The following is a 14,186-nucleotide window of genomic DNA, read 5'->3' on the forward strand; positions in this document are numbered from 1 at the left end:
CAGCAGCAAAACTCTCAGAAGTGGCCAATAAACTGCTTAACTGTGGCCTGCCAACAGAGCAGGCCTTGTAGGACAAAAGAAATCACAACCCCTGCTTTTTACACCTTCTCCATCTTAACACACAGCATTGCTTTAGCCAGCTAAAAGGGAAGAGATCTACAACTTCTGATCAAGGAGCTACAATGCTCATTTTCTTGCCTTAAGTAGAGAGATGCACACATGGCCAAAAACAAAAAACACACCAAATACAAGGCACAAAATATATTTTTTAAACTTACCTCCAGCCAGCACAATGTTGCACTCAGTTTCCTGACATTCCAAGATGATTCAACCTGATTTAAGCAGAGAGCATAACATAAGTATTATCTAATTCCATATTCAAGACCACTGGCAAATTACTTAAGATAAAGTTCTGGCAGCAATTTAAGAACCTTTGTGAATGTAAAGGAGTAATTATATTGCATGCACTGAAATGGTCACAGGACACTATTAAAAACTGTATTGCAATGCAGATGTTAAGTGAAAAGGTTTCTATATTGGGAATATCTAGCTCATGCACAAAGCCTTTAAAACACAACTATTCTTTCATTGGTGCAGCATTTTAAGGGAATTCTGTCCCTTTTTAGCAAGCGCAGAAGCTTAAATCTGTCCAATACATCAAAACAGCTCAAGCTAAAATGCCTTGCTTTGTAAAAACAGCTCAAGACTCTGGCTTTCAGAGAGGATCCTAAAGCCAGCAGTAAACAAAGTGTCATTATTCTTAAAGGGTGACAGATTCATAATATCTCTGTGGTAGCGTGGTCTGGTGGGATGATTAAAGCTAAGAGCCAGGAAGCCTAGATCCATAATCCTGGCTCTAGTAAAGATTTGTGTGGCCTCAATGTCTTGGTTCTCCTGTTAAATAGAAGCCAAAGAAAGACAACGTGTTTTCCACACATATCATACAAAGCTCTTGCAAAAAGCATCAAGATTGGTATGAGTTCCTCACTCACTTGCAGTATCGTGCATTCTGTTTTTTATATTCTTACATTTTTGTCTCCTTCATTGACACAGATTTCATAGCAATATGCCAGAAGGATATCAATTAAACCAAGATACACATGATGACGACTTCTTTTATCCAGAAGATAGGACTTATTTGTGAACTTCCTCAGCTGTTCTCTCTCTTCCTCAGAGAAGATCACTACAAAAAGTAAAAGGATAATTGATTATGAATTTAAAGCTGACACTTTCATTTTAAAAGGTGATCATACTACTTTGATAGTCTCTTTAAGAAGCAGCATTACTAATCACAAGTCATTTATCACTCAAAAGAGTCTAAATCGTTCTTACTTTCATTATTAAATTCTGTAATAGTCTTTTCAAAGTGAATTTCCAGCCTGCCAAGCACTGTGTGTAACACCAGCAACCACAAAGCCCTCTGAAAGCACCAAGGATTTACATGGGTGCACGAATGTCTTGCAGAGACAAATACACAACTGAGACCTCAGGAAACTACTTCAAGTCCACAGTGTACGAGAAAGACAGGAAAGCAAGAACAAATGCATTTGTTATTTCAGAAGACTAAGAACTAAAGAAACAGAAGGATGAAAAAGAAATATACAGTTCTTTGTATTCTTAAACCTCATTAATTTTGCCTTGAGACTTAGGCAGAGATTTAGGAGCTTCATTTACACTGTTTGCTTAAATCTTTCTGACATCTAAAGGAGAGCAAAAAAAAAAAAAAAAAAAAAAATCAAAATCCTATGCCTACTGATGTCAGTACAAACAGCAGCTCCTTCCAAAGAGCTGTGGTTTACAGTGCCAGCAACCATCACATCTGGTTTATGTTCAGCATACCCCTTTCAGTTCAAAACGGCTGCACTGAGCCAAACCAACGAACCGTCTCACCCAGAACCTTCTCTGTGTTTCAGAAGGAGGAAAACACCACCACTACCACAGCTGTCATGCAGTGATAATGCATCACAGCAGTTCTCCAGGGAGCTGTGGTATGGGCATGAAGAGCTGAGAGAGAACACTGAATGGTAAAGCTCCTAAAGAGTACTCCAAGCACTTCAGAGAGGATGGCAGAATTACCTTAAAATAACAGCAGAGATTAAGTAGATAACTGACTAAAAGCCATCTCCACACAAACCTGAAGGAAATCAAGTAGTCATTCAGAAAATTAAAGCAGCCAGAAGCCTGAGCTAAGAGGTCTCCATCCAGGGCAGCATGGAGCACAGGCATTACAGTCAGTAAGCTCTGATCTCCTGAGTCTCAGAGATGTAGCAGGCACATCTTGGTCAGCCACAAAGTGACAAAGCACCATGCTACAGCATGTCAGCAGATACTCTGCTGCACTGCAAAGTCCCATTCCTTCACATGAGCAAGTACCAGCAACACCAGAACCTGCCCCTGCTGTACCTAGCTAAACCAGACAGCCAAGCTGCTGCTTCCATCCCTTGCTCATCATCCTTAGGATAGGGAGCAGAACACAAATGTGCTTAGAGGTGTTTGTCCTCAAACCACTGCACACAACCCATGCTCTCTCAGGGATGCGAGGTTGCCTCTATCCCAGGAGCTGTCTGAGGCTCCTTTTATGACTTTTGAAACAAACCCCTCTGATGCCAAAGGCACATACATATGCGCACACCTCATCTCAAAGCATCAAATTACAAATTAGGAAAAACAGTTTCGAGCGTTTCTCCTTTATGAACTTTCTTATTGTTTCTATCAGCTTCATAGCCATGAAATACTTGATTTAAATTCCTGCAGAAACTTCTTTACGAGCTGAACATTTCCCTGGAGTCAAGCCAGCTTCCATTTATTTACAGGCTCCCACAAAAAACTTCCCACTTTTATGTCATCTAAAGAAAGCTGATCTCTTCCATTTGCTACAATCAAATACAAAATGGCAATTTAGCAAAGGTATGCTAATTCTGAGTTTTTTCATTAATGCAACGCAGTTCAGTATCATCCCCTAAATCACCAATACAGAGCATAAATCTGCATTCTACCAGAGAATTTCTTGGTAGGTTCTTCAAGCATGCTGATTGCTGACTGCTCAGCAAGTCATCTCTGTATTAAAGCTCTCCATACAGCTATATGTGCAGTGTTGGAGCATATCTGAAAAAAGTTCAGAAGAACATTGCATAAACCCACTTTGTAAGTGGCCGCAGAGGGACATAAGGAAGTATCACATCAGGGCCTGATAGGTAGAACGAGGTGCAACTGGGAATAAAAAAAAGTATCTTCAATCACAGCAAGCTTTCCACTGAAAACCCCTTCTTGGGCAAACACACCATTCATTATTAAAACATATGCAAACAGTGCTTTCACCCTGAAGGGAAACAAAATGAGGTGAAACCAAAGCTAAAGAGGAAAAAGAAATCCTAAATAAAAACTAGACAGGTCTGTAAGCAAAGGCTGCTACCCCAGATCACAGTCACAAAGCTTAAGATCACTTTCAATGACTCTCTTCAACAGCTCTTTGCTGCCCGTGATCTCTGTAAAACCAGACCTTAAGTGGTTTTTGTAGTGTTTCTGTAATGGAGAAACACAGCTGTGAATGCTCTGCCTCTACACAGCTTGCTGCACTGCACAGAGCTTCACAACAGTAGAGCAGTTTCTTACAGAGGAACCAAGGAACTCCTCCTTAGCAGGAGCACCTATCGCAGACAACAGGACTTCTGATGAATGCAGAGCACTTACCCTGGGCTCTCGTGGCTCCAGTTCAACTCAACCTGCTTTCTGCAGTTAACAGTCAAGATGTACACATACCAGGAATGCAACTACTGTTCTTCTCCACATATCATACCATTATGTTCAGAATTGGATAAGCCACTGAGAACCCACATAGCACTGCTCTTAGTCAGTGTCCTTCAGGTGGAAGTTAGTCTCATAGACACTCATCAAAATCAACCCATGTGATAACAATCATCAGTTAAGAAACAGCCCAGTGCTGAGAGCAACGACATGTTTAAATGTTTTACTATCAAATCTGTAACACAATGGAAAGCACAGCAACGACAGCAGAGCAGCAAGGTCCAAGGCTGCAGCAAGTGAGGATTTGCTCAAACACAACAGCCATGGGCACAGAAATGAAGGAAAGCATTTGCTTACCTTCAGAAGGCCTCAGGCACACAGGGACCTCCAGCAAAATCCCCTTGCCTCCACTGCCAACCCTTAGATGAGGTCTGGGAGGGGGTGCATCCTGGCTCCATCCCTTCCATCACTCAGGTACATTGCATGCAGCTAAGCTCCCCTGGGTTGGCCCTGCCTTCTCACCAGGTGCTCAATCACTGTTTCAGGCCATAACTTGCACTCCATTACAAAAATCTTACATTTCCTAAGATCTCTATTCCAGAGGAATACATACATGCGAACCACACTTAAGTAGAAAACACAGAAACTCAGTTTAGTGAATTTCATGAAATCCCTCTCATGAAAGAGCTTTTTCTTCTTTGAACACAAACTCTGAAGCATTGCAATGTATACAACTGGACCATAACAGCTGAAAACAAGTCTACTAGACAAGAGCAAAGATGTAAAATCAGACAACTCCCAAAGGTAAACATGGCAAGATGTTCGTTAGCTTACTGCAAAGCACCAGGTGTTCTTAATAAAATAAATCTCCAGGGAAAATAATTCAAGTTTACAAACAAAGATCTATCCATTCCTCAAAGACTAAGATATAAATTATCCAGGCCTGGAACTAATTATTAACATGTCAAAATCACCACCTACTTTGTTTTCACATTTCAAAAATAAAAGTGCATAGCAGGAGATTATCAAAACAAGTAAAATCATAATTACTGCACTGCTATGCTAAGCCTGTATTTTGTACACTGGAATTACCAATGCTTTATCTAACAACACCTCCACAACAATTAAAGCAATAATGTGAAAAGCAGCATCTGAAATCTTAAGTCTGCAGATTTTCTTAAGTTTGATTTTAAAATAATTTGTACATTTGCTGGTGCCTAAACCACACATCTTCCTGCAACAGCATAACTGCATGTTCATTCATGGATGTATAAAGGAATCATACAAATTAATATCATAAACTTACCATTAGACAATACTACCAAGATCACCCTTACTCACGATGTACTTTGTTTTCTTATTTTGTATAAGCCATTCATCACTGACAGAACCCAACTGTCAGCGAAGTACAACCTAATCTCTAAGCAAGGTGAGCAGGTCTGACACTCACAGGGTGTTTTGTTACAGTAGGGTGAAATTTTATAAAGATCACATCACCTAAATTCTAGATAAGGTTTGGGGTATTCAGCAATCAGTCCCATGTAACACATGCAGCTCAAGACTGCTGTGAAACTCACCACTCTAAATGTTAGGGGTACTCAGATGAAACATGCTCCCTAGAAGGAGCCAACTGAGTGCTCAGCCTCCTAGAACCACAGAAACTTTAGGTCAGAGAGGACATCTGAAAATCAGCTTGTCCAGCCGTCCAGCAGAAGCACAGCCTTGCTCATGGGCCTGTCAGGCCAGGTGTTACATTCCATCACTTGCTCAAAGGAAACTTAACATTTAGAGCTCAGCAACTTCTAACTGAAACACTGTGCCACAGTACTAAGATTTTACATGAGTACTTTTCTGCTGGTCAGAAACTGGCAGCACTAGGCATAGGGGAAGATTAGCCAGTAGAAAGTACATAAACCAGGAATCAAGTCAGTTTTTGATTTTAATCAGTACCAAACATGTTTCTTCCTCAAGCTCTTGCCAAGATATGAAAAGAAAACAGGCATCACTGCTCTGACTAGAAAGATGCTAAGGGACTTTATTTAGGACAAGCAATCCAACACATCCCAGTGTTGGATGCTGCCTTAAATCACTGCAAACTTAAACCTGTGAGTAACAGAACAAACAAAGCAGATTTTCTATTGATTCGTCCCTTGTGCTCCAACAGTTCACTTCCTGATTAGGTATGAAAGGTCACCAACTTCCTGCAGTGCTGACACACTGATAACATCTCTGTCCTTCAAGAATTCCACAATATCTGGAAGATGGCAGGGAAGATTTAATGAAGGTACTTGTTCTGCTGTTTGTGGGGCCATTTTCACAGAACTTGAAGGAGGCAGATACTTGAGACCTCTAGAGCTCTTCTGCTGTGGGGATACTGCAAAGGCAGCACCAAGAGCAGCCTAAAGACTAAAGACAAAGATTAAACCTAGGCACTCCTTACCACATGAAGGCTTTGTTTTTTCCTCCTCCACACCCTTACGACAGATATAAACATAATCAGATGCAGTAGTCCTCTGGTTATTACAGAAATAAGTTTGACCTGACACTTAGCAGGTGAGTAATTAAACAGGCTCAAAGAATCACTACATGTCGCTTCAATAACACATCTTACAACACACTGCAGTATGCAGCTTCGGTTTTGCACTTCATAGCTGAGCTCTAGTGTTCAAAGGCTTCTTACTCCAAGCACACACTACCACCAGCAACAGCCTCCTTATCCTTTCAGGCACGTAACAACCTTGGCTTAATACACTCAGATTTCTCCCCAATTCTAAGGGATATAATGCAAGATTGCTCCAGCAATAAAGCGTAAAAACAATACAAGAACACCTGGAACCCACCCTATTCTTCATCAGATCCCAGAACAAACAGGCTGGGCTCCCTCTTGCCTTTATCTCCACATAAGGGCACTTCGAGTGGAACCTGTACTCCCTCTGATGGCGATTTCTCTCACCACAACTCATTCGGGTTTAAGAACCTCCAATGGTTTCAGGTCCTTACTTGCTGCTTGCCATCAGTCTGCTGCTACCATTCAAACAATGTTATCAGAACTGAGGTCTAAGTTGAGGGGCATGGGAGGGCTTATGGAGATTGTTATTTTGCAACCCAAAGACAGATGGTCACTCCTGCTAAATTTACTCAAGATCTCCAAAACCACAAAAGGCTTTGCAACATGAAGGTCACACAAAGTTTTTTAGTCAACTTTATCATGGAAAGAAGCTGGTTTTAACAAATCACTTAGAGAAGAAGTAACCCTCTGCATAGCCCCAGTTTCTGTCTAACCTTAATCAGTAGGCTTGCCAGGTTTTCGTGCACTTTCCCTATTGTTGCTGCTGCCCCAGAAGTCCAAAATCTGTGCACGTGTTTTTCTTCAGAACTTTGATTTGGAATAAAAGGAACAGTCTTTATCAATAAAACCATCCAGCAGCTCTTCATTTTTCTTAAATCCCTTGGCACAGACAAACGTGATGAATATTTCACTTACTAAAGGAGTGAATGGATAAAAACAAAAGAACTCCTTGCTGTTCTGTTTTCAAGCCTCTAGTACCATTGTCCAACGCTTTCTGAACTACATGCTAATGGCAGATATAATTAATTTCTGGATTCAAAGAGTGAAGAGATCAGAAATGAAGATCAGATTACATTCACAGTAAAACACAAGGAACTTAAATTCCTTTGTTATACTCTCATAGGGAATGTGAAAGTGCAGGTATTATTAGTGGACTAATATAACATCTGTTACAGCACCTCTGCTAACCAGATTATCATTATCAACCTCAGAAACAGTGTTTTCATACTGTAGAGGAAATGAGCAAAGGAGAATAAAAGAATGTGCATAGTAACTTAGCATACTCTCTGCAATCATTGTGTTCAGAAAGGTTATCTGTGCTCTGTTAACAGTACTGTTACAAGGTCATCTGCTAAGCCTGAAACCAACCCATTTTTCCCTTGACAAAGCACTAGGAGCCATAAAAACAGCAGTACAATGTAAGTACCATGAACATCTGTGACACTGTGTAAATGAAATGAAGTATTCTACAGACACTCATCAAATAGAGATAAAGGCTGATAACAGTTCAATCATCCACAGCTGATTCTCAAACTCACTGTCAAGTGTCTACACCATACTTTTAAGTGCGCACAAATACCAGTTCAAACTACTATTCTTTTGAAAACACAACTAGGAAAGGAACAACCACTTAAAGTCTGGATTAAAAGAAAAAAGTGGAGAGTGGGACAAGAAGCAGGAACGTTTGTTGGCTCATCTGTGAGCAGAAAGACAAATCTGATTTGTGTTCAGATGCCACGACTTGCCGACCCTGGCAGCTCCTCTGAAGTTTTGAGGCTCACAGCATACTCTTGAAAGACACTTTCTTCCATAAAGATATGAAACTCTAAAATGGCCTCTAACAACAGCTCACTCCAAAACTTATTACAGACACCAAAGAGATCACACTACACCAAGAACTAAATACTTCAGTATATAAATGTCCCTCAAAAAGCAGAAGGATAGTAACAGGATACTTTTCTTCTAGACTCAAGATTGTAGAGCAAAATAATACTTTTTTTCCTTGAAGAATGATAACCTAGAACATAACAAGGCTCCACAGCAAATATCATTCAGTAACAGATAAATATACAGTGTTCTCACCAGATGTCGGACTGTCACTCTGACTACTTTCCCCCTGCAAGGCCATCATTTTCTCACGAGCATCAACCCACCATGGTTTGTACTTCAAGATGTGCTGAATAGCTTCATCTTCAAAGAAGTCAGCTCTGGGATAGAAAAGGTAACTCCATGTGAGTATCTATCAATGCACACACAGTATATACTTAACTTCGCTCCAGGGTGCTTTCCAAAGCTTACACATACAACTCTAAAAAATAAGAACAAACCTGATCACCATCTGTTCTTTAACCTTAAGAGATGTTACTCCAAAGAGAAGGCTTCCTCATAGTGCCACACCAGCAGCAAACTTGACTTTATTGGTAAGTTTGCTCATTTTCAAATAAGTATACTTTGGAGAGAAATGGTGTGTGGCTAAAGAGCAAAGAAAGCAGAGATAAGGACTGACCTTTAAGTAAACAAACACATGCCTTTGCAAGGTGGAAAAGGAAGTGTTGTACGTTGATTACGGAAGAGGCACATCCCAGCACAAAGCAGTAGTAGTAAAATATCAATATATTAAGTCTGCAAGGATTTATATTAAAGGATTTAAGTTCTAAGCCTTCTCTTATCATTCTAGCTTTCTCTTCAAGTCAAACTATAGTATAAATACTGAGAATAGAGAAAAAACACATTTCTTAATACTTTATCATACCAAAAGATGCCTAAACTACTGAACACAGACTGCAGTTTGGCTTATCCTCACACTGATTTTTTATGCCTTCCTTAGGTGTCTCAAATATACACATATTAGCTTGCATAGATTCTCCTTGAAGTCACAGTTCACAGCAGAACTGCTTGAGTACCAACTGACTTCCAAGCTTAATTAAACAACAGAGTAACCTCAAAACAAGAAAGAATGCCTTGTGTCAATGTCACACTTTGACTATCCCACATCGCCCAGTCTAAGGAGACAAAGGCAGATGAAAAGTGAAGTCATTATTTCCAAAAGTCATTTTAAACCCAAGCATCCATAGGGAAGGCAAATACATTTCAAGTGAAGTATTTTTTACCAGGTGAAATAAATCAGTACTCACAGGTAATGATCAGGATCAAACTTGGCAGCTTCAGCTTCTAGGCGCTTCATCCTACGTTCATCTGTTGGAGTTTGGTCTGGATCCTTAACATCTATAACATCACCAAGTTCATCCTTGGTGCAACAAAAGGGAGGTGATAAAGCCACAGATCAAGTGAGCAAGATTCCTTTAGTAAAAGTTTAGGAAGGATGTTTGATTTTCCTGTCATATCTTTCAAATTCAGTCTCTGTTGTACAGCTAAAACATCAAGGCTTCAAGCAGAGGCAATAATCACCAATTCTAAGGCACCTTCAAATGTTATGAATTATATTAAGGCTTATTTACCATAAGGCAGCCAGGTTATTTCACACTATTATGAAAATTGTACTGTTTGGCAAAAATACACAACCACAAAGAGATTAAAAATCAAATATTGTTCTTATGACTTCTCCACTCTGAAGTGGCCATACATTAATCAACAGGCAATTGCAGTGCCTTTGGAACACCAGGATGTAGAGTTACACTAATGCTGATGAGAAATTGACTACTTCAGAAATTTCACAGTATTAAGCCAGTGTATATATCCTAACAGAATACAAATACTTTCTCTACACAGCAATCATTCTGCCCTCAGACCTTAAATGATTACAATTCATGCAGTAATGATTTACAAAGTTATACAATTTGTTTTAAATGGCTACTTCTTAAATCACTTGGTGAAAGAATTTAAGTAGAAAATTAAAGAAATATAATCCACTACTTCAATAAAAGCTCTGTATGCTATGAAAATTATCCTACCTAGCATGTTACTGGTTGTAGATTAGCTTTTGTCTGTTTACAAAGAAAATGAACAGCTGAACATACAGGGACATAGTAAGGACATTTTGAAGATCCTGTTCTACCAACTAATCCATGAAAGAAGTATACTGAGAACTGGGCAAAGGAGAAGAACTGTTACCTAACAATCTCCTCCTGGCTACAGAATGACCCAGGAAGGCCACCCAAAGAGGAAGGTACTTGGAACTTTCATGACAGGAAAAAAAGGCATGCATCTACCTGCAGCCGCTGGAACACCCCTGAGCGCAGATTCCCAAATCCATAGTAGCACTGCAGTGACAGAGGGCCTTCTGCAGCTTCTTTATGAAGGGTCTGCTCTACTTCCCAGTCAAATTCTTCCTCTTCCTCCTCCTCCAAATCAGCAGGGACACCTGGGTACATTGCATGATCAGAGAAAGAAAACTCATGCAAGGAATACATATGATTTAAAGAAAGGCAAACATTGATAACAAAATAAGCATTTTTTATTTCATCTTTTAAGAAAACTCTTGCAACACTTGGCTAACTATAACTTAAAGAAAACAGAAGGGGAAAAGAAGTAAAACATGAACCACACAACTTCAAATCCATTTTATCTTATCTAGTCGAGTGAGAACAACCTGAGAATTCCCCGATGCAGTAAACCAGGCAAGAATGCAGGAAGCCAAATATGTTCCCTCCATTGGTGCAACACTCGAATTTCTAACTGTGGACGTTCAGAGTTGTTGGACCTTTGCTGCCTCCCTCTGCAAAGGGCAGCCTTGCCAAAAGTGTAACTCTTACCACCTGTAACATGCAAAATGTCACTGCTTGAACACACAAGCCTCATTTTCCAATTCCATCCTAACCCTGAAGGGTGGCACAAGCCTGCATGTTCACATTGGACTGTTGGACTAGACTGCTGCTATTACAAAAGAGTTTGGTGAACTACAGAAAAAAAGCACAGGTTACTCAAGTGTTTAAGAGAACAGATGCACACATCAGTGAGCCACAGGTCCTGCTCTAGAATTCAAAGATTTTCAAGAATAGAGACCAGGAAAGCTAAAGCTTTGAGAATACATGCTCAATGTCAAACAATTGTTCCAGTGATTTCAGCAAGATTTGGATTTTATTCTAAGAGAACCACAAGGGGAACATAATTAAGTTATCTATGATGTAAGGCAGATACCCACAAAATTAAACATGGTCACATTTTCTGAAAAGTACTTATGTTAATCAAGTCATCCACTAGAATGTGTGGTTTTAATTAGCTTCTGCCCTTAGAGCCAGTTGTGCTATCTTGCAGAAGATTCACATTGTGTTTATCATACAGCCACTAGAGGGGTACAAAGATCTGCAGAGGATTAGCATATGTTAAACACGTTTTGAAAAAGAGTTATCATAACTAAGCCTACAGATAGAACATGCATCAACTCTTACAAGACATTCCTTTCAATAATCCACAATAATTCCAGATTCATTCAAACTCTGCTTCTACCTTGGTCTAGTCAATATCAGAATTACACTTTTTATTAATTACTAGGGAGATCTATTTCCATAGCTATTTCATTTTGTACCTATACTGATAGCATAAGTAAGTTTTTGTCGTACCTATCTCCTCCACTAAAGGTTTTGCTGTCCTTGATTTCTTCGGTGCTAAAAGAGATGTCAGCATGTCCAGTCCTTCAAAATACTGCCCAGGACTCTCCTTAGGTAACTGAATTGTAAAAGTCCCTTATATAGTAAAGGCAGAACATAGTTATTATCACATTAAAATAATCAAGACAAACAAAAATGCTCATTTTCTCCTCTATTGAGATAGGTTCATGGAAACTGAGATACATGCAAGTAGCAATTTATTATGCACCAACCTGCACGCGTGTTTTTAAACTCCCATAACAAATTTCACAAAAATCAAAGATATTACAGCATGAAAGAGATTATTTAACGAACTGTGGTCACCCACACAACCAACAGAAACAAACTTCAATGGATTGTCCTCAGCAGATAACTATAGGAAGCCATTCAACCTTCTGATTATTGTTTCAAGTATGAAACAAAAGCTTTGTAGGCCTTTTTGTTTATGAATACACTTGTTTCAAAAGGTGCTTTATTCCAGAAACACTTTCCAGCAGTGTGGCTGAAGTGTTCTCTCTTAAATCTTAGAGAGGAGAATGCCTCAGGACTATCTTACTTCTGCTTACTGCTACTCTTCTTCACAGACTTGGAAGATTTTACATGTTTTAACAATGGCATGCTTGCCTCCAATGGGCTTGAACCATTTCATGATTAGGACAGTTGCATGTCATTTGAGCTTAATGATAGCCTACATACAACAAATCCTCAGCAAGTTTCTTTTTCTTTTAATACCACGTAACATAGGAGAAGTTAGGCTTATTTACAGGATCACACACTTTGCTAAAGTTTTCTTGCAGTGAAAATGCACAGAAACAAGTAAGTGAAGAGTATTTTTCAAGACAACTATACTAAAAATAGTAAATGATACCTTTGTCTGTATCATAAGATGCCTTTTCTCTGCCATTTTCTACTACTCTTCCAGGAAGTGTCAGTCTGGATGAAAAAAAAACAAATGTCTCATTGAATGCCTAACTAATTCTGCAACCTCACATTTCAGCACATAAAAATGTAAGGCACATTCCAAAGGCAGCACAAATAACTATATGATTCCTGTTAGTAATAATGGAAGTTATGAAGTAAAAATCTCTCTGTGGCTCTAAATCAATGACAAAGTCACAGCCAGCACAGACACAACACCCTTGGCACTATCTGCAGCATTTGGAAGATTCTGTGTTTTAAAAACTCTAAATTAATTTCATAGTGACAGGACATGAGACAGCCAACTCAGAGCTTTCCACTGAACTCATAAAACCCTTTGAGTCTACTAATATATTTATAGAAGTACATCCAACAAAACAGGAAATAGAAAATAAGAAGGGTTAATGGCTCACCAGCTCTTACAGACCAAAGGTTCTCTCAAATCTTCCATACTGAGCTGATGATCATTCCATTCCTATAGCACAGCAATGAACTGGCTAAAAGACAAAGCTAGGAACATCATTCCCTGGCACCTACACCACATGGATTTATCAGGAATGTATCAGATTCTTCCTTCACAAAATATATTGTATCTGACTCTCGATGGGGAAGAGACACACCCTGTAACACTTCAGTGCATTCAAAGAATTCAGCTGTCAGTTCATTACTAAAAATCAACATTCACATAAAAGTAAAAATTTAGTTTTTTAAGTTTTTAAATTTTAAGGTGACTTAACACCTGGAAACAAATATACCAGATCCATAGAAACAATTCCATGCAGAAAACAGGCTGTGTGCAGCCTACAGCATAAGAGCAATAGACAAGGATCATTCAAGAAGGACCCAAAACAAAGGTATTTTCTACCAACATTTATTTTATCAAGTCCAATGGCTTTGAAATGCTTTCACTACTCACCTAAGAAAGTAAGGCTTCACATAAAACTTAAAGTCTTCCCCTTCAAAGAACAAGTCAAGCTCTGACACTCTTGCATAAGGCACTCTGATGATTATTGTAAGAAAATCTGGATCCTGGCTCAGCTCAAAATCTGGGGTTATCATGATGAATCCAGCACAGGAGAACCTGCCAGCAGGAATACAACCCTGTAAAAGAGGGGAACAGGAAAAGATCACTGCAGCTGCTGCTTTATAGCACTAAGAAGCGTGTGTGAGGACTCTCTAAGGCCATTTCTGATTCCTGCAGAGTCAAGGGGAAAATATTTATGAAAAGAGCACAATAAAAAAATGCATTCCCACTGATGACCTGAAGGTATCACCTTGCTGCACCGCAAGAAAACAATTTTACATCAACAAACAGAAACATTTGGAGCACATGGAATTAATTACACTCATTACAGGCACATCACATCCAGTCCCAGAATGTCAGCTTCCGTAAGTTCTGCTTCAAACCC

At 39.4% G+C, this 14,186-nt stretch overlaps 1 protein-coding gene across 1 annotated transcript in view; it reads right to left on the reverse strand.

Moving 5' to 3' along the window:
- Window positions 1-13,836, reverse strand: part of SHQ1 (SHQ1, H/ACA ribonucleoprotein assembly factor) — a gene marked incomplete at both ends in the record, with an annotated part of 36,159 nt that extends 22,323 nt beyond the window's left edge. The window contains 8 exons of the mRNA XM_079540485.1: window positions 279-332; window positions 1,029-1,183; window positions 8,396-8,520; window positions 9,448-9,560; window positions 10,483-10,634; window positions 11,833-11,955; window positions 12,728-12,792; window positions 13,694-13,836. Of these exons, the coding sequence (XP_079396611.1) occupies window positions 279-332; window positions 1,029-1,183; window positions 8,396-8,520; window positions 9,448-9,560; window positions 10,483-10,634; window positions 11,833-11,955; window positions 12,728-12,792; window positions 13,694-13,836 (930 nt within the window). The remainder of the gene's footprint in view (window positions 1-278; window positions 333-1,028; window positions 1,184-8,395; window positions 8,521-9,447; window positions 9,561-10,482; window positions 10,635-11,832; window positions 11,956-12,727; window positions 12,793-13,693) is intronic.
- Between the last annotated feature and the right edge of the window lie 350 nt (window positions 13,837-14,186).

This window comes from Tetrao urogallus, assembly GCF_951394365.1.
Source record: "Tetrao urogallus genome assembly, chromosome: 10".
NCBI lineage: Eukaryota > Metazoa > Chordata > Aves > Galliformes > Phasianidae > Tetrao > Tetrao urogallus.